The 21574-nt window shown below is 39.9% G+C and overlaps 1 protein-coding gene across 2 annotated transcripts; it reads right to left on the bottom strand.

Moving 5' to 3' along the window:
* Positions 1–357: 357 nt before the first annotated feature.
* ZNF658 (zinc finger protein 658) lies at positions 358–21037 on the bottom strand. Of its 2 annotated transcripts, XM_033236694.1 has the most exons (7): positions 20938–21037; positions 18726–18851; positions 18213–18271; positions 13383–13509; positions 13009–13104; positions 2039–4114; positions 358–1954 (listed from the first exon to the last, which is right to left on the bottom strand). In XM_033236694.1, the coding sequence occupies exons 3-7, from the start codon at positions 18225–18227 to the stop codon at positions 1257–1259; spliced, it is 3012 nt and encodes a 1003-aa protein (XP_033092585.1). In that variant the 5' UTR covers positions 18228–18271; positions 18726–18851; positions 20938–21037; the 3' UTR covers positions 358–1256. The 2 variants fall into 2 exon arrangements, with proteins under 2 accessions (XP_033092585.1, XP_033092584.1); XM_033236693.1 differs by having other exon boundaries at positions 358–4114.
* Positions 21038–21574: the final 537 nt, after the last annotated feature.

Here is a 21574-nt window from a genome sequence, read left to right as displayed (position 1 = left end):
TAGAGTGGGATAAAATAAAAATAAAGGCCAAAAAAAAAACTATGTAAGAATCACCCTGAACCCCCCTCCCCACCACACACACACACACATACACACACGGTGGCTGGGGAAATCTCAGGGACCTCCAAGGTCCTAGAAAAACTAGGCAAGACTAGTTTTAGGACAAGACTAATTAATATCCAGACATAGCAGGCAGGCCAAAATCTAACAGCGTCAAGTTGAGGGAAGCCAATAGAGGACAGAGTCAGTCAGAAAAGGAAGTGGCCATGCTCAGTGCAGGTTTGGCTGTTCACGCCCACTAGAACTCACCAGTGTGTTATCATGTTTATATACAGACCCAGAGATGTTCCACATAGCTCAGACTATTCACATTTATTCATATTCTCCACAGAATTCAAATTATTCCATGTTTAACTTCACATTCTACAGTGAGTTTGTCCATAGGCAAATATTTTCTTATATATGTTCTATAAAATTTTTGATACTACAAAACAGAAGTTTTGGTATGTCAGTTCTAGGTGAATATTTTATCTCCAATTCTAAAACTGACATATTTCCTCAGAAAAAATTACCTAGGAAAAATGTCATTTATTCAAAATATGAAATTTTATTATAATTATTTGATGTTTAATGCAATTCATTTTGTGAAGGCTTCTGGGTTTTTCCTTAAATTTTCTGATTTTTAATGAAGGCTCCTGATCATCCTGGATGTTGACAAGTTTTCTTCTTCATGTGAAGTCTCTGATGCACAATAAACTGATAAGTTTTTCTAAAACTGATTATACTCATAGGGTTTCATCTCACTCTAATAGAAAGTTTAGGTTAAACTATGTGCATTTAACTCATAAGTCAAACTTGCAAGAGCTTAACAGACTATAAACTTAATTCTTGCTTTAAAGCAACAAAAACAAAACCCTGGTGCAGACCCGGAAGTGAATTCTGTTCCAGCTTTTCAGACTCTAGCCTCCTTGACCTTGTGCTCTATGGTTTTCAACACACAGGACCCGTGTTTGCTGCAGAAATAACCTCCAATCCATCTTATGCACCAGAAAGACTGTGGGGTATTTTTTTTTTAACAGCCAAGGTTAAGTGTAATATGTATCATTAGCACCACATTCCATGGTCAGTCCTACCTGGATGAATGGCATTTTTTGACAAGCTATGAGCCTAATGGAAAAGGAAATGGCTAAGGGAAACAAGTTTCCAGCCTATGTGACATGAGTTTCTGCACTACGTGTAGTAAGGGATGCATTCCTTCAGGACTTCCCAAATCCATTACATGCTAGGGTTTTCTCTCTGGTATGCATTCTGGTGTGATGTACTCTAAGAGCTGCCTTACGGACAAAAGTTTTCCCACATTCATCACATTCATAGGGTTTCTCCCCTGTGTGAATTCTCTGGTGTACTCTCAGAGTTGAATTTTGGGCAAAAGCTTTCCTGCATTCGTTACATTCATAGGACTTCTCCCCTGTGTGAATTCTTTGATGTACTCTGAGGGTTGAATTATGGGCAAATGGCTTCCCACATACATTACATTCATAGGGTTTCTCCCCTGTGTGAACTCTCTGATGGGCACTAACATACGACTTCTCAGAGAAGGTTTTCCCACATTCATTACATTCATAGGGTTTCTCCCCTGAGCGAGTTCTAAGATGTGCTCTGAGATGTGATGTCTTGGAGAAAGTCTTCCCACATTCATTACATTCATAGGGTTTCTCCCCTGTGTGAATTCTGTGATGTGCCCTGAGGGCTGAATTATCAGCAAATGTTTTCCCACATTCATTACACTCATAGGGTTTTTCCCCAGTATGAATTCTCTGATGTGCACAGAGGTGTGTTCTTTGGGAGAAAGTTTTCTCACATTTGTTACATTCATAGGGTTTCTCCCCTGTGTGAATTCTTTGATGCACTATGAGGGCTGCCTTATAGACAAAAGTTTTCCCACATATGTTACATTCATAGGGTTTTTCCCCTGTGTGAATTCTCTCATGTCCACTGAGGTATGATTTCTGGGAGAAAGTTTTTCCACACTTGCTACATTCATAGGGTTTCTCCCCTGTGTGAATCCTCCGATGTGTACTGAGGCGTGTCTTCTGGAAAAAACTTTTTCCACATTCATTACACTCATAGAGTTTCTCCCCTGTATGGATGTTCTGATGTGCTCTAAGGGCTGAATTATGGGCAAACGTTTTCTCACATTCATTACATTCATAGGGTTTCTCCCCTGTATGAATTCTCTGATGTATTTTGAGGGCTGAATTATGGGCAAAAGTTTTCTCACAGTCACTACATTCATAGGGTTTTCTACCTGTGTGAATTCTCTGATGTGCTCTCAGGGCTGGATTGTAGGTGAAAGATCTCCCACATTCATTACATTCATAGGGTTTCTCCCCTGTGTGAATTCTTTGATGTGCCTTGAGAACAGAAATATGGGCAAAAGACCTTCCACATTCATTACATTCATAAGGTTTCTCCCCCGTGTGAATTCTATGATGTGCTCTGAGGGCTGAATTATGGGCAAAAGTTTTCTCACAGTCACTGCATTCGTAGGGCTTCTCACCGGTGTGAATTCTTTGATGTGCTCTCAGGGCTGAGTTATAGGTAAAAGATTTCCCACAGTCATTACATTCATAGGGTTTCTCCCCCGTATGAACTCTCTGATGTACACTCAGGTGTGTCTTGTGAGAGAAAGTTTTCTCACATTCAACACATTCATAGGGTTTTTCACCTGTGTGAATTCTCTGATGTGCTCTGAGATGTGATGTCTTGGAGAAAGTTTTCCCACATTCAATACATTCATAGGGTTTCTCCCCCATGAGAATTCTCTGATGTCCTTTGAGATGTGATGTCTTCCCATATTCACCGCCATCACAGAGTTTCATCTCTGCATCTGTTTTCTGGTGTCCTATGAGGGGTAACTTGTAAGATCTCCCACAGCCATTGTTATCACAAAGTTTCTCTTTTGTGTGAATTCTCAGATGTTTACTGAGGTTTGAATTCTGACAGAAAGCTCTCCCACATTCATTACATTCATAAAGTTTGAATCCCATGTAAGTTCCAGGATGCTGAATGGGATGTGAACTTGAACAAAAGGATTTCGCACATTCTTCATATTGGTAAGGTTTCTCTCCTGAGTGGGGCCTCTGATGCTGAATGAGGTGTCCTTTCTGGTAAAAGGATTTTCTGCATTTCCCATGTTCATCAGAAAGGTAGAATTTATCTTCTGTGTGAATTCTCTGATGTGCTGTAAAGTCTAATTTCTGGTAGAGGGCATTTGTACATTCATTATATTCACCAAATTTATCTCCAGTTTGTGTTTTCTGATGTACTATATGGGCTGAGCTCTGGCTAAAATGTTCTTCACATTTATTGCTTTCAAAAGCACTCCGTCCTGTAATAGTTCTCTGAGACTGAGTGAGGGGTGACTTCCTACTGACATTAATCCCCCTTTCGTTACACTCATAGTGTGTCATAGCCACGTGAACTTTGTTGTATTCAACAGTGGTGGTTTTGTCACAGGATGTCCCATATTCATTAAGATCAGAGCATTTCCCCCTTGTGTCAGTTCTCATGTGGTTAAATAAAGTGGTTTTATCAAAGCTTTTTCTAAATTCATCATCCTTACAGGACTTTTCTCCTGTTGGAAAACTCTCAGGTGTAATACAAATTGTCTTATCATGTAAACCTTGCCCAGATCCATCACATTTAAAAGATTCCTCCAAAGTTTGAAATTTCCAATGCTGATCTTTCTTATAACTGCAAGCTTTCGCATTTTTACCATGTTCATAAGATTTCTGTCCAGGATGAGCTTTCTCATGATTAATATCAAGCTGCAATTTCTCACACACATTCGTGTATTCAGCCTTCTTTCTTGAATATTTTCTTTCACTTATAATTAATTCAGAAGCGATTGGCAAATTCATTCTATGAGAATCACATTTACAGGGTAGTTTTTCTGAAAACTCTGGAGCTATTTCCAGATTAGATGGGTTTTCTAAAACTTTCTGTCCTTCTTTACTTAATGTTTTGTCAGCATCACTGATGAATATTTCTTGCCACAGAGGTTTTTCTTGTTTTTCCCAGATCCCTTTGATGTGATCAACTTTAAAATATCCTAAAATGAGAAAAATTTAAAATATACTATAAATCTTACATTTGTCATGGAGAAGAACTTACACTCATGTCTTGATTTTGATTTTGGTTTTTGAGATAGGGTATTGCTCTGTCACCCAGGCTGGAGTGCAGTGGCGTGATTATAGCTTACTGCATCCTTGTACTCCTAGGCTCAAGTGATCCTCCCACTTCAGCCTCCCTACTAGGTGGGACTACAGGGGTATGCCACCATGCCCTGTTAATTTTTTTATATTTAGTAGAGGCAGGGTCTTGCTATATTGCCCAGGCTGATCTTAAACTCCTGAGCTCAAGTGATCCTCCTGCCTTGACCTCCCAAAGTGCTGGGATTACAGGCATGAGCCACTGTGCCCAGCCCGTGTTTTGTTATGTATTTTATTAAAGATTTCCAAAGATTAAATAATTCATGCACACAGACAGATTCTCTCCTCATGCATGTTGTTTATAAAACAGGAATTATTTCCGGGGCCAGTCAAGGTGGAGTAGCCCCTTTCCTCCCACATCTTCCCTCTTACAATTAAAAATCCCTAGACAAAAAAACAAAACAAAACAAAAAATTAACAAATATAAACAAAGACTACAAAATGGAAAGAAAGTGAACTTCAGGACTTAAGAAATGACACAGTGGAGAATTCCAAGGCTATTCTAGATCTTCGACCAGGTGCTGAAGAAACCTACAATTCTGCGCTGACAGGCACAGACAAAAAGAGCACAAAGGAGAGCCTGCTCCTTCCAGTCAGAGGTCTGCGACAATGGTGGTCTAACAGAACAGGAAACACTTTCGATGTTTTCTCATGCACAGGCCAAACCAAAATGATACACTCCTGTGGTTCCATGGAGTCTGAGGCAGGGAGCTAATTTTCCCCTGCCATAGATACAGAGGATCTGCAGGCTCTTGTATGTTTCCTTCCATGAGCCATGAAGAATCCTGAGAAAGTTCCATTCTTGGGATATGCCAGGAGATGGTCACAGCAGCCACTACCAAAATTCTGTCTAGAACCAAATTATTATTTAATTTATGGAACAAATGTCTTGATCTTCAAGGGCAAGAATATAATAAGTTGTTTTAGGGGGCACTGACAGGAACTCATAGCAGCTACGGGAAGGAAAGAAGAAGAAAAGCAGCACACAGGAGCAGAGGCAGGAATACACAGTAGGCCCAAAACTCAAGCAGAAGAGATAAGATAAAGTAGCACTTACGATAACCATGGCCTCAAACCTGAAGACACAATGCATTCGACAGCTGAATTCACATTCTTCTCAAATGCACATGGAACAATCATCAAAACAGACCACATTCTAGACGGTAAGACAAACTTTCACAAATATATATGAAATAAATTAGACGGAGGATGATCTTGAGTCACAGAGAAATTATACCAGAAATCGACTGTAAGTTAAATATTCCTAATTAACCCATGGGTGAAAGAAGAATTCTCAAATGAGGTATTTTGAAGTGAATGAAAACAAAACAACACAAGAATACAGAAATTTGTGGATACAGCTAAGGCGGTACACAGAGATAAATTTAGGGCTTAAATTATTTTGGCCAGGTGTGGTGGCTCATGCTTGTAATCCCAGCACTTTGAGAGGCCAAGGCGGGTGGATCACAAGGTCAGGAGTTTGAGACCAGCCTGACCAACCTGGTGAAACCCCGTATCTACTAAAAATAGAAAAATTAGCCGGGCGTGGTGGTGCACAACTGTAATCCCAGCTACTTGGGAGGCTGAGGCAGGAGAATTGCTGGAACTCAGGAGGTGGAGCTTGCAGTGAGCCGAGATCGCACCACTGCACTCCAGCCTGGGTGACAGAGCGAGACTCTGTCTCAAAAAAAAAAAAAAAATTATATTTGAAAAGAAAGATCTCCAGTCAGATGCTTGTTTCCCCTTTAAGAAACTAAACAAAGAGAGGACATTAAATTGAAAGAAAGTAGAAGGATGGAAAACAAGTCAAACCAAAAGCTTAATTATTTTTTTTAATGATAAAAACCATCAGAGAGAAAAAAAGAGAAGACACAAATTATCAATACCAAAAATGCAAGAGAGGACTAACTACTAACAGACATTCATGAGATCATAAAACAGCATTAACAATAACTCTGTCTTAGTTTGGGCTACTACGACAAATTACAATAGATTAAATGGCTTAAAGCATAAACATTTGTTTTTCTCAGTTCAGGAGACTGGAAGTCTGAGATTAGGGTGCCAACATGACTGTGTTCTTGTGAAGACCTCTTCTGGGTTACAGACTACTCACTTGTTATAGCCTTACATGGTGAAAAGTGAAGTAGTAGCTCTGACATCGTTTTGTAAGAGCATTCTAATCTCTCTCTTGTTTTCTTTTTCTAACTATAAAAGCAAACTACCTTTATTTGGACAATCTAAGTGGAAAGAAGGGGCTCGTCAATGTGTACTGTAACCAGAGAACATATTCTATGTCAAATGTTAAAACATAATGGCAGAATCATCTAAAAGACATTTATTTCTAAAGGAGTGGTCAGTGTAAAGGATATTTATGACAACATAACATATTAACTTAATTCAGTATAATGGAGGGTATGTTAACTGAATGTGTAATTTACTCAAATTTTAACTATGTTTGTATATGTAAATAAGGCTTAAGAATGTAATTAAATCTTCCTCTAAATATGTGTGTGTGTGTGTGTGTGTGTGTGTATATGTCTGCGTGTGTGTATGTGCAGTTCCAAATAACTTCTGGACCAAATGGTTTTAACTAGTGAATTCTACCAAACATCCAAGGAAGAAATAATACCAATCCTACACAATGTCTTCTAGAAAATAAAAGATGGAATATTTCCCAAATCATTTTATAAGGCCTGCCTCATCCTCATAGCAAGATTAGGCAAATACTATTCAAGAAAAGAAACCTTCAGACCAGTATCTCCCATAACATAAATGCAAAAATGTCCCAAAAAGTGCACAGAAATATATAAACACAGATAACATATCAGTGAAATTTACCTCAAAAATGCCAGTTACTACACTGTAATACTATAAAAACTATAGTTTTTATGCTACACTTTAGGTCAATGTAATCTCCTATCAGTAGTCTGAAGAACTAAAATCACACAATACATCAATGCCAAAAATTTTAACAAAATTCAAAATCCATTTATTAATTTAATAAAAGTAATCTATAAAAAGTCTATAACTAACATTATACTCAAGACAGATTGACTGTTTTCCCTCTAATATCAGGAAAAAGACAAGGATGCACACTACCAGTACCTTTACCCAAGATTGCACTAGAAGGACTGACCAGTGCAAAAAGGCAAGAATAAAAACACAAAGATACAGAGTAAATTTACACAGAAAATTAAAAATCTAAAAAGCTCCTTGAACTAATAAGTGTTTTTAGCAAGGGCAGAATCTAAGGCCAATATACAAATCTATGCCTACAAACACACAATGACGAACTGGAATTTTAAATCAGAGAAACAGTATTTACCACATCACCAAAACAAAATTTAAAACAAAAATTTAAAAAGCCTCGCCATCTGTGTTCTAAAAACTAAAAAACATTGATGAAAGAAATCAAAGAAATACTAAATAAACCAGTAGGGATATTTTGTGTATGGACTGGAAGACTGTGTACATTGTTGTCAATTCTCTTTAATTTGCTCTACAGATTCAATGCCATCCCAGTTTAAATGCCAACATGTTTCCTTTGTAAAGATCATGAACCTCATTTAAAAATTTATACAGAAGATGAAACCTGGAGAAGTACTTGACTTCAAAACTTAATAAGCTAGAATAATCAAGTTAATGTGGTACTGGCATAAGGAAAGACATGTAGATGAATGAAAAGGAATAGAAACTACAAAAATAGACCCACAAATACATAGCCATCTGTTTTCTAAGAAAGGTGGAAATGCTGTTCAGTGGAGAAGTAACAAATCTTTTCAAAAAGTCATGCTGGAATAACTGGACTCCCTGTTCCAAAAACATTAAACTTGACACATAACTCATACTTTATATAGAATTTAACACAAAATGGATTATCAACTCAGTGTAAAAACTGAAGCTGTAAAATTTCTAGAAGAAAATAGGATTCCTAAATCTGTTACTTTGAGTTTCAAAGTTTCTAGATAGAACAAAAGCAGTTTCTGTAAAAGAAAATAAGTTGGACTTTATCAAAATTAATATTCAGTTTTAGTGAGCCTCCTCTGAAGTTATACTAGCGGGAGTGAGACGCAGCATCACTGCCTGCCTCGTGGGGATGGAAGTCCGGTTCCCGACTGATCTGATGCCCTGGGGGTGCAAGAGGAGGCTTCTACTTTTTTTTTTTTCTTTCTTTTTGAGACAGAATCTTGCTCTTGTCCCCCAGGCTGGAGTGCAGTGGCACAATCTCGGCTCACTGCAACCTCTGCCTCCCAGGTTCAAGTGATTCTCCTGCCTCAGCCTCCTGAGTAGTTGGGATTACAGGTGCCCGCCACCATGCCTGGTTAATTTCTGTACTTTTAGTAGAGACGGGGTTTCGCAATGTTGGTCAGGCTGGTCTCGAACTCCTGACCTTAGATGATTCGCCTGCCTCAGCCTCCCAAAGTGCTGGGATTACAGGCGTGAGTCACCGCACCCGGCCGAGGCTTCTACATCAACCCTGGGCGTGGGTGAAAGATCAAGGGCCCCCGAGGACTCTGATGACACTATAACCACCTTGTATTTTGTCAGGGGCCAAGACCCCTAGTGCATCTGCATTCTTCTTTCCACCCTTCAGTAGTGAGATCTCGGCGCACCATAATCTCCACCTCCCAGGTTCAAGCAATTCTCATGCCTCAGCCTCCCAAATAGCTGGGATTACAGGCGCAAGCCACCATGAGTGGCCAATTTTTTTGTTATTTTTGGTAGAGACAGGGTTTTGCCATGTTGGCTAGGCTGGTCTCAAATTCCTGGTCTCAAGTGATCTGCCTGCCTTGGCCTCCCAAAGTTCTGAGATTAAAAGTGTGAGCCACTGTGCCTGGCTAGATATTGCATCTTTTACAAACCGAAGGTTTGTGGCAACCCTGAGTTGGGCAAGTCTGTTGGTGCCATTTTTCCAACAGCCAGTGCTCACTTTGTGTCTGACTCAGCAGTTTTTAGAAGTCAAATATTTTAAATAAGGCATGCATGCTGTTTTTTAGACATGTTATTGCACATCTACAAGACTAAAGTATAGTGTAAACATAACTTTCATAAGCCCTAGGAAAACAAAAATTGTAACTTGCTTTATTGCGAAATCTGCTTCATTGTAGTGGTCTGGAATGGAAACTGCAGTATCTCTGAAACATGCCTATATAATATAAACATATATTCAGCTGCACTTAGTGGGTATAAAGGAATACATTTACTTCATCCTTCCCCTGGTAATGCATTCTGTATTTTATTAAATCCTTCCCTAAGAAGAGTCATTAACCTATTCTCTATGATCTTCTAGAATATTTCTACTTTTGCTTTGATAATTAGGTCTTAAGCCAACTGAATCTGATTTTTTTGTTTTGATCTATATGGATACCTCAAGATCCTTTCCCCATTGTTCTCCAATGTCATCTATCTAAGACCACTGTCTATCAAGTGCATGTTTTTTCTTGAACTTTCTACTCTGTTTCACTAATTTACTAAACCATCCCACCCCTCAACTCCATGCTACTTAGCTACACAGTTTTACATAAAGCCTCAATATCTGGTAGAGCAGCAAATCCTCCTGTATCACTGTCTGTATGAATGGGATTGTGTTTGGTATAGCATTACATCTTTACAAATGTATCCCCCCTTGAATTTATTATATAGGTGTTTCCTCTATTTTATCTTTGATAGGGTTAGCTAAAGTTTAATTCATTTTATTTTTATTGTAAAGAAATATTCCATTTCTGTTTTCCATTTATTTCTACTTTTTTTTTTTTTTTTTTTTTGAGTCAGAGTCTCACTCTGTCACCCAGGTTGGAGTGCAGTGGCGTGATCTTGGCTCGCTGCACGCTATGCCTCCCGGGTTCACGCCATTCTCCTGCCTCAACCTCCCGGGTAGCTAGGACTGCAAGCGCCCATCACCATGCCTGGCTAATTTTTTGTATTTTTAATAGAGATGGGGTTTCATCGTGTTAGCCAATTAATTTCTAATTTTACTTTTTTTTTTTTTTTTTTTTTTTTTTTGAGACGGAGTCTCGCTCTGCCCCGCCCAGGCTGGAGTGCAGTGGCCGGGTCTCAGCTCACTGCAAGCTCCGCCTCCTGGGTTTACGCCATTCTCCTGCCTCAGCCTCCCAAGCAGCTGGGACTACAGGCGCCCGCCACGTCGCCCGGCTAGTTTTTTGTATTTTTTAGTAGAGACGGGGTTTCACCATGTTAGCCAGGATGGTCTCGATCTCCTGACCTCGTGATCCGCCCGTCTCATTCTGCTTTCATTACTGTATTTTTGATGCTGTTCTTGCTTAATTTATTAATGAGATTACGACCTTCCTTCTGTCCACTACTTTAGCTATATCTGATGGTTTCTAACTTGCAGCTACAATTATTTCATTACAGAAATCAAATCCAAAATTGCATTACAGTTTTTTGCATATTGTTTAAAAGAGATACTTTAAAATTTTTTCAAGTGGATTTTTTTCATTTTATTATTAATTTCTAGATTTAGCAAACTAGGTTCAGAGAATGCTGTTTGTGTTTATTCTGATTTGTTGGATTTATTGAGGTTTTCTCTTTAGACTAATAGTATACTCTATTTTATCATTATTCCATTAAAACATTAAAGTTTTGTTTTTTGCATTAGCATACATATACACAAATGTATGGTTCACTTTAATACAAATGTAATTTATACCCTCTCTAGGCATATTTACTTGTTGTCCATTGTACCTACTGTTTAATCAGGTAAGACATATTATGATGTCCTAATTCTAATGAGTTTTTAAGTTCTTAGAACTCCATTATTTTATGTTTTGGAAACAGTGATATTATATTATTTGGTGCAGTCATTCAAATCCTTAAAGGTTTTCATTTCCCTGTGCTCTTGAACGAGAGCTCTTCCTACTTTAATGAATTTATTGCCTGAATTCAAATCTGAATGATACAGAACATGAAACCTACATTATTTTATCTTTATTGACTCAACAACTTTACCAATGTTTTATAATGATCTTTCTATGTTACTTATTTAGGGATATCCTTTTTAGACAATCAATATGATCCAATAATTTACATTTAGTGACTCGGCAACACGCTTGACCTAAATGATGTCCATCTTTATGCGATGCTATTTGTTGGTGTGACTTCAAACAGATACCTTACTTGTGCTTCACTTCTAATAATTAAGATGATTTTACTTTTCTGTTGTAAAAATGACATTGAAAACTATAGCTTTTTAAGATTCCTGGAATCATTTATTAGTACAAAAGCTAATAGGCATATAAAAAGATGCCTGATATCATTAGTAACCAGGGAAATTGTTATAGACTTACTTGTGCCCTTCCCAAATTCTTATCTTGAAGCCCTAACCCCCAGTGTAACTGTATTTGCAGACAAGGCCTTCAAGGAGGCAGAAAGGGCAAAAATGAGGTCATAGGGAAGGACCCTAATCCAGTAGTACTGATATCTTTATGAGAAGAGGAAGAAACACCAGAGTATTCTCTCTCTCCCACTGCATGTGCACAGAGGAAAGGCCACATGAAAATACAGCAAGAAAGTGGCTGTCTTCAAGCCAGGAAGAGACGCATCACCAGGAACCAACTTATTAGCACTTTCATCTTGGACTTCCAGCCTCCAGAATCATAAGAATTTCTGTTGTTTAAGCTACCCAGCCTATGGTATTTTATTATGATAACCCTAGCTGACTAATACAGAAATGTACATCAAAACCACAGTGAGATATCACTTCGCATCCACTGGGGTGGCTCAAATCAAAAAGTCAAATAATAAGTATTGGTGAGGGTGTGGAGAAATCAGAACCCCACATGCTGTTGTTAGGGATGGAAAAAGGTGCATTTAGAAACAGTCTGGTGGTTCCTCAAACAGATAAAGACACGGATGCCAAATGACCCAGCAGTTTCACTCCTAGGAATGCACACGAGAGAAATCAAAACAATTGTCCATACAGAAACTTGTAAATAAATGTTTATATTAGCATTATTTGTAGGTGGAATCCCAAATACCTACTGACTGATGAATGGACAGACAGGTGGTATATCCATACAATGGAACATTATTTGGCCATAAAAAGAATGAAACATGCATTCTATAACAGTACTCGTAAACATTATGCCAGGCAAAATAAACCAATCGCAAAAGACCACATATTATATATGATTCCATTTATATAAAATGTCCAAAATAGGCAGATCTATAGAGACAGAAGTAGACTGGTGGTTACCTAGGGCTGCAGAGGGCAGGGGGGACAGGAGAGTGGTAACTAAAGGGTACAGGTTTCTTTGAGGTGATAAAAATTAACTGTGGTGATGTTTACATATACAGTCATCCCCTGCGGAGTTGGTTCCAGGATTCTCTTGAATACCAAAATCCATAAATGCCCAAGTCCTTGATACAGAACGGCACAGCATCTGCATATAACCTATGCACATCCTCTTGTATACTTTAAATCATCACCATATTAATTATGCTACCTAATATAATGTAAATAGTTGTTATACTATATTGTTCAGGGAACCCTGACAGGAAAAAAATGTCTATACATGTTGAATCAAAGTGCAATATTTCTTCCCTGAATAGTTTTGATGTGTGGTTGCTTGAAGTCACTGACCGGTACACTTTAAAGGATTGAATTGTAGGAATGTGAATTATATCTCAATAAAGCTGTTAAAAAAGAACTTTCAAAGGTGCTCTCCCTCTAAAGTCTAACTACCCCCAGGGGCTCCTTCTGCTAACGCCCACTCACCTTGGTACTTCTGGTTCAGGAATTCATCTTCTAAGGACCATGGCTCTTCCCCTTGCTCCAACTTGGAGATCACTTTGGGTTTAGTAATGCAATATCCTATAAACAAAATAATTGAGGGTATACATGGACCAGATTCACGGGCTTTTGGGTTACCACAAGGGGAAAAAAGATATGGCAGCAAAGCATTAACAGGGTGTTCATTTGAAGTTTTTAATGGGAAAGTAATGACATGTTGCTTTTGTTTCTGTAAAGGTTACTACTTCAGACCTTTTAATCCAAAGCCCTTTAATCTCTATAAAGGGTCCATGTGTCTTGATGCTTTTTAAAAAGGGAACATATATTCTCAAGACAGCCCCATGGTAAGCTGTGCTCACCCACTGAGATGAGGTGGCTGTAGTTCTCCAGCATCACGTCTCTGTACAGGGTCCTCTCAACAGGGCCCAGGTGCTGCCACTCCTCCTGGGTGAATTCCACAGTCACGTCCTGGAATGACACTGATGCCTGTAACAACATTTATCACAACAAATGTAACAACAGTTTGTTCAAGGGTTCAGAATTAGGTGACATAGAAAATATCTTTGACAGCTACTACTTTGAGGCTCTAAAATGAACAGTTATAAAGGCTTATTTTAGACCTAATATTGTCTTAACATATGTTACTCAAAACATTTTTTAACTTGCCATAATTTATCTATATGTATATTTATGAATTCTAGGTATTTTTAAGACAAAAAAATTCAGCGTAAAACAACTTCCTTCCAACCACCTCCTTCCTTCTTCCACATCTCCGCAGATTATCTGGGGTAGCCTTTAGGACATTCACACCCTCCCTGGCCATCATCACTGTCAATTCTGGGGGCTAAGGAACAGATACATGTGAAGTCTGGAGATACCCTGACCAAACTTATGTACAAATAAATGTAAACAAATATACAAGGGTAGAGCACATGAAGAGCAGAGAACAGCTACAATAGTTGTAACCAAAGAGACCACTTCCTACACTGGGGTCACGGCAATGGATTTAAGAATAGGGATGTAACCACAGAAGAGAAGCGACACTCATTGAATAACTACTTTCTTGCACAGCTATTCAATCTAGCCGTATGAGCAGCTCCTTTTTAAAAAATTTTGTTTTTAATTGACAGAAAGACAAATATTTCAAATTATATCTCACTTACATGTAGAATCTAAAAAGTTCAAACTCATAGACGTAGACAGTAGAATGGTGGTTACAGAGGCTGGGGGTGAGGGGTGAGGAATGAGGAGGCATGGGTCAAAGGGTACAGAGTTTCAGTTACATAAGAGGAATAGTTGTTCCTCTTATGTAAAAAAATAATGTAATGTATATTTCAAAATGAGCAGCTGTTTGGTGGTGCCAAAACTGGTATTCGGGAAAGAAGAAAAATGTGTTAGAAGGTTCAGTGAGAGTTCTGTTCATGGTGATACGTAGCTAGAACTGTTCCTTCAACCAGAATGCACATGATTTTAGAGCACAGAAGGTAAGATGGGGATGAAGACAAGCATTTAGGAGTCACTAGCAATTTAGGTGGTGAGTGAGGCTGGCAGAGACAGACAGACAGCTCCTTCAGCACACAGGGATTGAAGAAAGAAAAGAACAAAAAACAACATCTGAGGAACCACAAAGTAGAAAAAGTATAGGCCACAAAGCCAGAGATGTTTTCTGAAAAATACTAATAGAATCAGGAGGGGGCAGAGTCTTAGAAACTGAGAAAAGAGAAAGTTTCCACAACAAAACGACTTCAAATTCAAATTAGCAAGTGATGACAGTGAAGATACTGAAGATCCAAGAAAATTCCTTCTTCCATAAAAGCAATGAGAAACTGGCAAAAACTGCAGAATCAACTTTTTCAGAACTCTAGAAGCTACCAAAGGCTTACAGCAATCTGCAGACCATCCGTATGAGAAAAGCAGCTGCATCACAGTAGGAACAACGATCTTATGCCATTTCAACCTGCCCTACTTCCATCCCTCTCACTCCAACTTAGCATCAGCTTTGAGAAACATCTGAAACAACCGGAGAATCCAGCAGCCTGGTATCCACTGGATGAGGCCGACGGGGTCACAGGTTGGCCAAAGTCTCATTCCCAGAAAACCCTCATTACCTGACCTAATCTGTGGTTCCCGGGAAGAACTGACTTGCAAGGCTGATTGTCTGAATTAAGTCAGAGTTCCCCAGTGTGAAAAGCCTTATCCTTGAAGGCATTTGCCAAAAACATTCGAAGGCATTTGCCAAAAACATTCGAAGGCATTTGCCAAAAACATTCAAAGGCAATTGTTTAACTTAGCAGCTACCTGAGGCAGTGGCTAACACCTGACATAAATAACAGACTAACTGAAAAGTTTTTTAGAAAGGAAAAACTGGGGAATGGGATGTTCATAAAGCTTTTGAAAAGCTCCTACAGATTCTAGAGACTCTAGGTCACCCACATGCATAGAGCTGAGCATACGCCCAGGGCTGTGATTATGCTCTGGAAAGATGTGAGAAGGCCCTAAACTGTCACCCTGGGTGACCCTGAGGTTTGGGGTGAACAGGAAGTGAAGGTTAACAAGGAGTTATAAATTGCCTGGATGACTGTTGAAGGAATGCCCCAGCACTCATGAGGCTCTTTGGCACAGACTGAGAGCCTTACTTAAGGTTTCAGGAATTTAAGAAAATTTCTGCAGACTTCTGCGGCCACACATGACAATAAACACAGGCACTACTGAATCCATTAAAAAGTCACTAGACAAATTTCAACAACAACCCCTGCAAATTGAGAATATTTTCTAGAGTTGCCACCTTATTTTATTTAAAATGTATAGTTTTCAACAAAAAAATGCAAAACAAGAAAAGAAACAACCAAGTAAGACCCACATGCAGGAAAAAAGTATAATCAACAGAACTGCTCATGAGGAAGCAGGCACTGGACTTAAATAGATGATGACTTTAAATCAACTATTTGACATATGGTCAAAGACTTAGAGGAAATGATATGTAAGGACCAAAGCAAAGTATTAGAATAACATCTCACCAGATAAAGGATATAAATAGACAGAAACTATAAAAAGGGACCAAATAGAAACTTTAAAGTTGAAAAGTACAAAACGAAAACAAACATTTTACCAAAAAAAACCTGTTCAACAGCAGGTCTGAACAGGCAGAAGAATCAACCAACTGGACCACACGCCCACTGAGATTATGCGGTGAGAAACAGAAAGAAAAATCACAAGAAATGAACTGTTGGACAGCACCAGCATATGCCAAATAGACTAACAGAATAGAGACAGAAAGGGTCTAAAACAGTATCGGAAGTAATAATGCCCAAGAAACCCCCAAATCTGATGAAAATGATAAATCTACACACCCAAAATGCGTCACAAATTTTAAGTAGGATAAACTCGGAGAAAGAAATCCACACTGGCTGGGGGTGGTGTCTCAGCCTGTAATCCCAACACTTTGGGAGGCTGAGGCGGGCAGATCACTTGAGGCCAAGAGTTCGAGACCAGCCTGGCCAGCATGACAAAACCCCATCTCTATGAAAAATATAAAAATTAGCCAGGCATAGTGGTGAACGCCTGTAATCCCAGCTACTCGGGAGGCTGAGGCACAAGAATTGCTTGAACCAGAGGTTACAGTGAGCTGAGATCATACCACTGCACTCCAGCCTGGGTGACAGAGCAAAAGACTGTCTCAAAAAAAAAAAAAAGAAAGAAAAAGAAAAGAAAAAAGGAAACGAAATCCATACCTGGACATGAGAATCTGAACGTTAAAAAAACAAAGAGACAATCGGGAAAGCCACAACAGAGAAACAAGTCATCATATTACAGGCTGATTTCTAATGAGAAACTATGGAGGACAGAGGGCAATGGGATGACATATTCAAAGTGCTGAAACAAAGACTGTCAACCAATAGCCTCCATATCCAGGAAAAATGGAGAAACTGTTAATTTTCCCAGGTAAACAAAACCTGAGAGAATTCATCACAGGCAAGACTGCCTACAAGAAATAATAAAGGGAGTGGTTCAGCAAAACTATGGAGACAGAAGAGGTTAGTGGTTGTTTGGGGCTCAGAGGGAATGAAGTGGTAGTTACAGTGTCCACAGCTTCTTTCTAAGGCAATAAAAATGTTTTAAAATTGACTGCAGTGATATTAGCACATTATCTGAGAATATACTAAAAAAAAAATTACTGAATTCTACACTTTAAATGGGTACATGGTAATATATGTGAATTGTGAATTGAGTCTCAAAAAAGCAGTTTTAAAAAAATAAAAAAACAAGGGAAGACAAAATCATTTGGAGACAACAGAGAAGACTAAAGAGCCAAGGACAGAAATGGAGGCTGAGCCAAGTGAAATGGACAAGGAAGGTGGCTCCATGAACACATCAGCCGGGGAAGGACCGGGGAGGGGCAAGTACCACTAACAGAAATGTTCCGGGACAGAGTGAGACATTGAAGCAAGTGCTGCAGAAAAGCCAAGCAAGGAAAGGAAAAGACCACACCACTGGATGTGATTATACTCTGGGTAGGGACACTGGAGAGCCCAGGCAAGTGGCAAGAAAAACCAAGGCATCCCATGGAGAGTTGACGTTAAATGCTAAGTGGGGAAATATCTGAAAGAGAACAGAATTTTGGACCATCTGCTGAGCAACCTATCATAGCTATTCAAAATATTTATGGAGAGTGATTTTAAAGACATTCAGTTGATTCATCAGAAAAATGTTAAATTCAACCCTTTCATTGGGGTTTTTGAAAAACAGTACTGAACGTGTTCAAATTTAGCATTACAGTTTCTACTTCTATTGAAGAAGTAATATTCTGTTATTTGGCAATTTATTAACTAAGTCACCTTCTTGAAGAACAATAAATACATTTCGTTATCTTTATGTTTATATTCCATGATAAATCGGTTTGCTTTATCTTTCTCATCAATGTAAACCTTTAAGTATCGTCTGTCTGACACTCCACCATGGCTGTCAATAACCTCAGAAATAAATCTGAAGCTTAATTTGGTAAATTTGTAATATCGAAGGATCTGCATCTATCCACATGCCACTTTGCTCAGCTATTAATCTGCATTTCTACATCTTCTAGGAATGTGTCTGATGCATTTCTGTTTCTACTTTTCCATGTTAATGTAAAGACACATAAACCCTTACAAAACCTACCGTAAAATAAACTGGTTTTTAAAAACCGAACTCACCTGAGAGATGTTCATTTTCTGCTGCTCCTGGAAGAGTGGAGAGAACTGTGGAGGTTCAGCTGGGAAAGAGGAAAGAGCAATGGGGTCATGAAAGACCTGGTCTGCCTCACAGTTCCTACAGAGATGGTCCCTGACATGAGATGGTTCGACTTGATAATGGTTTTTTACTGCGACATAATCCCACAAGGAGCATGTAGTCCTATTCATGTGCCTAAAAAAAATATCATCGCACTCAGCTGGAAAAAAGGATTCCCAATGCAGAATGTCCCTTCCATTCTTGAAAAGGGACAGGAGGGACCACTCAAAGATAGCCACACCTGAATACGTGCATCCCCGATAGGATTACGTGCGCTTAAACTTGCATTTTCACTGAGTAAAGTAATACGGTTTTTTGTTGATTTACTAATAATTATGTTGATTTGTTAACAATTATGTTCCCTCTTGACTAAGAAAAAAGTAAAAATAAAACAAAGGATTAAGCAAGTTCAGGTATACAAAGATGAAGCTGCTTACCTTCATTAAAGCTAATGTCAAAGAACTACTCAGCTGGGCGTGGTAATCCCAGCAATTTGGGAGGTGAACTGCTGGAGGCCAAGAGTTCGAGACTAGCCTGGTCAACGTGGTGAAATCCTGTCTCGACTAAAAATAGAAAAAAATAAACAAATTTTAAAATAATTTTTTAAAAAAAGGACTACTCAGACTGACTTATTAATCAAGTTCTGTCTTTACACCCAGAATTAGCGCTTCCACGGAAAAAATTAAGATGGGATGTTTTACGCAAGGAATTTCAGGCCCAATATTTTTGGGTTTCCAATACAGGAAATTCTTCCTCTACTACCAGGAAAGAGGGAACATCAGTATTACTCTAAATGCCACATGTGATGATGAACACAGTGTGAGAGGGACTCAGAATGTGGAAGAAGTGAAGGCAGAAAGGAAAATAGGCTGCTGTTTGGCATCTGGACAGCTGATTACGTCTTCCCTGGATATCATGACCTAATCAGCCCTCCAGTAAAGTGTCTTATTCCACTCAGCTTGACAGTCACTCATCCCTCTCAACCCCAGGGAATTGCCTTCCGCAAGTTAGTCCACAGCAAAGTCACACAGTCTGTGATGGCTTCTGGATGTGGCAACATCACTAAATCTGATGCATACATTATATACGGAATCAAGAACTGCCTCTGGGGAAGCAATCAGGACTTGCTCCTTTCTAGAATCTTCTGCCTCTTCTTTGAGGCTCTAAAAGAGGTCTCCGTCATTTAGGCTGTTCTTCTATGGCAGTAGTCTCTAGGACTCCCTCTTTACTGCCTCACACGAGCTGCTTTGCTCCAGAGGAGGTGGGACTTGGGCCTGAGAAACAAACTCAATTGAAACCACCTAATACCTTAAACCTGACTCTTGAGTTTCACTCAAAATGTGCTATCCAGCACTGCAGCCATCAGCCACACAGAACCACTGAACACCTGAAGTTTGGCCAGTGCCACAAGTCGACTATTTAGGATGCAATGAGTTAAGTAAAATAAAGCAGTAAAACTGACTTTGCCTGCCTCTTCTCTTCACTGTAGCTACTGAAAAATTCCAAGCTCTTTTTTTTTCTCTTTTGAGACAGTCTTGCTCTGTCACCCAGGCTGGAGTGCAGTGGCTCAATCTCGGCTCACTGCAGCCTCCGTCTCGGGTTCAAGCAGTTCTCGTGCCTCAGTCTCCCGAGTAGCTGGGATTACAGGAGTGCACCACCACGTCCAGCGAATTTTTGTCTTTTTGTAGAGACGGGTTTTTGCCATGATGGCCAGACTGGTCTCCAACTCCTGGCGTCAACTGATCCACCAGCCTAGGCCTCCCAAAGTGCTAGGATTACAGGCATGAGCCACTGCGCCTAATCAAAAATTATGAATTGTGTTTGTGGTTTGCCTTATCGTTCTACCGGGCAGCACAGCACTAGAATATCAATCTGTGCCTTTGAGGAGACAGCAGGAACAGTACAAGAGGATTCAGGAGCCTCAGCCTGAATCAGAGGTTCTGTAGAGACCCGACACATCGCAGGATGTATTTACCCTTGGTGAGATTCTGTCCACATTCACTTCACAATCATCTACACAGATCTGGTGACAGGCCGCTCTGCATAAGCGCTCTGAAGGCTTTAGGCAGATACTGAAAAGTCTGGGTTTCAGGCAGACAGCATACTAGAAAGAGCAGGACAGGGAGTCACATCTCTCCGCATTTGCATCTCACCTCTCTCACCTACTAGTGTGTGCTCTGGGGTACCCATCCCCATGAACTTTCGTCCATTTTTTAAAAATGGCACGTTTATACCAAGGAGGGTCGCTGGAAGGGTTAGGTGAAATACCAAACGATGAGAATAAGTGTCTCATAATTGTGAGAGCAGCTTACATTTCACACAGTGACTATAACGGATACTTGACAAAATGCTTTACAGGTGACAACTTATTTAATTCTCAGAATAGAAACACGAGTTAGTAGTAACCTCCTCCTGTTCGCCGTCAACCTTATCCACGCACACTGCCCTTCCCGCGCCCGCAACCCCGCGGGGCCCGGCAGCCCCTACACCTGCGGACAGGACTCGGCCCGGGCCCGCGTACGGGGCCGCGGAGGAGAGGGGAGGGCCATCCTGGGGACTCCTGAGACTGTCTGCTGCAGTCCCCCGCACACAAGCCCGCCCGTCCCCAGGCTCCTGGGCCGCGCGGAGCCCTGTCACCGACGCTCTCACCCCAGGTGCGCAGCCTCGGCTCCCGCGCAGACCTAAAGACTCGGACACCTTGTCCCTTTCAGGCCCCGGAGGTCGGACGGCAGGAGGTGGGGCTGGGTTTACACATGCGCAGAGCGAGCGCCGAAGCCCCATTCCCAAAGTGCTACGCGGCAGGCGCGCAACATTGAAAACTACACTTCCCGTAAGCCCGTGCGTCCGAAGGAAGTACTATAATTTTTTCTGCTGCTTTGACCGGCTGGGAGGGACCTTTGGAGCCCAGAGTTTTCCCAGATGCCCGGAGTTTGTCAGCATGACCACGAACTGCGAAGCGTGGTTCTTGATACGATCGTGGTTGCAGAAAAAAGCACCTGAAACAGACATTAACAACTGGGGAAACATGACTATCGACAGGACATTAGAAATATTAAAGAAAATTACCATTACTTTGAGAATAATGGCTAGACAATGTAGGACATTGTTCTTATGTTTAAAAGATATGTACGGAAACATTTACAGTTGTATGCTTGTAGTTTAATTGAAATACTTTAAAAATAATTTCTCAAAACAATGAGAGAAAGCAGATATAGAAATAAGTGAAGAACTGTTAAATCTGTATAATACGTGCATATGCTGCTCATTTTACTATTTTTTACTATTC

The sequence above is a fragment of the Trachypithecus francoisi genome, unplaced genomic scaffold (genome assembly GCF_009764315.1).
Source record: "Trachypithecus francoisi isolate TF-2019V2 unplaced genomic scaffold, Tfra_2.0 Lachesis_group16, whole genome shotgun sequence".
Classification (NCBI taxonomy): domain Eukaryota; kingdom Metazoa; phylum Chordata; class Mammalia; order Primates; family Cercopithecidae; genus Trachypithecus; species Trachypithecus francoisi.
This window is presented reverse-complemented; position numbering and strand designations above follow the sequence as displayed.

What these genes read in the sequence shown, in the direction of transcription:
- ZNF658 (XM_033236693.1), bottom strand. An exon ending in CAGCCACCTCATCTCAGTGG is followed by an intron (nt 13,105 to 13,382) that starts GTGAGCACAGCT and finishes TTTTGTTTATAG; the next exon opens with GATATTGCATTACTAAACCC. An exon ending in CCTGAACCAGAAGTACCAAG is followed by an intron (nt 4,115 to 13,008) that starts GTGAGTGGGCGT and finishes TTCTCATTTTAG; the next exon opens with GATATTTTAAAGTTGATCAC.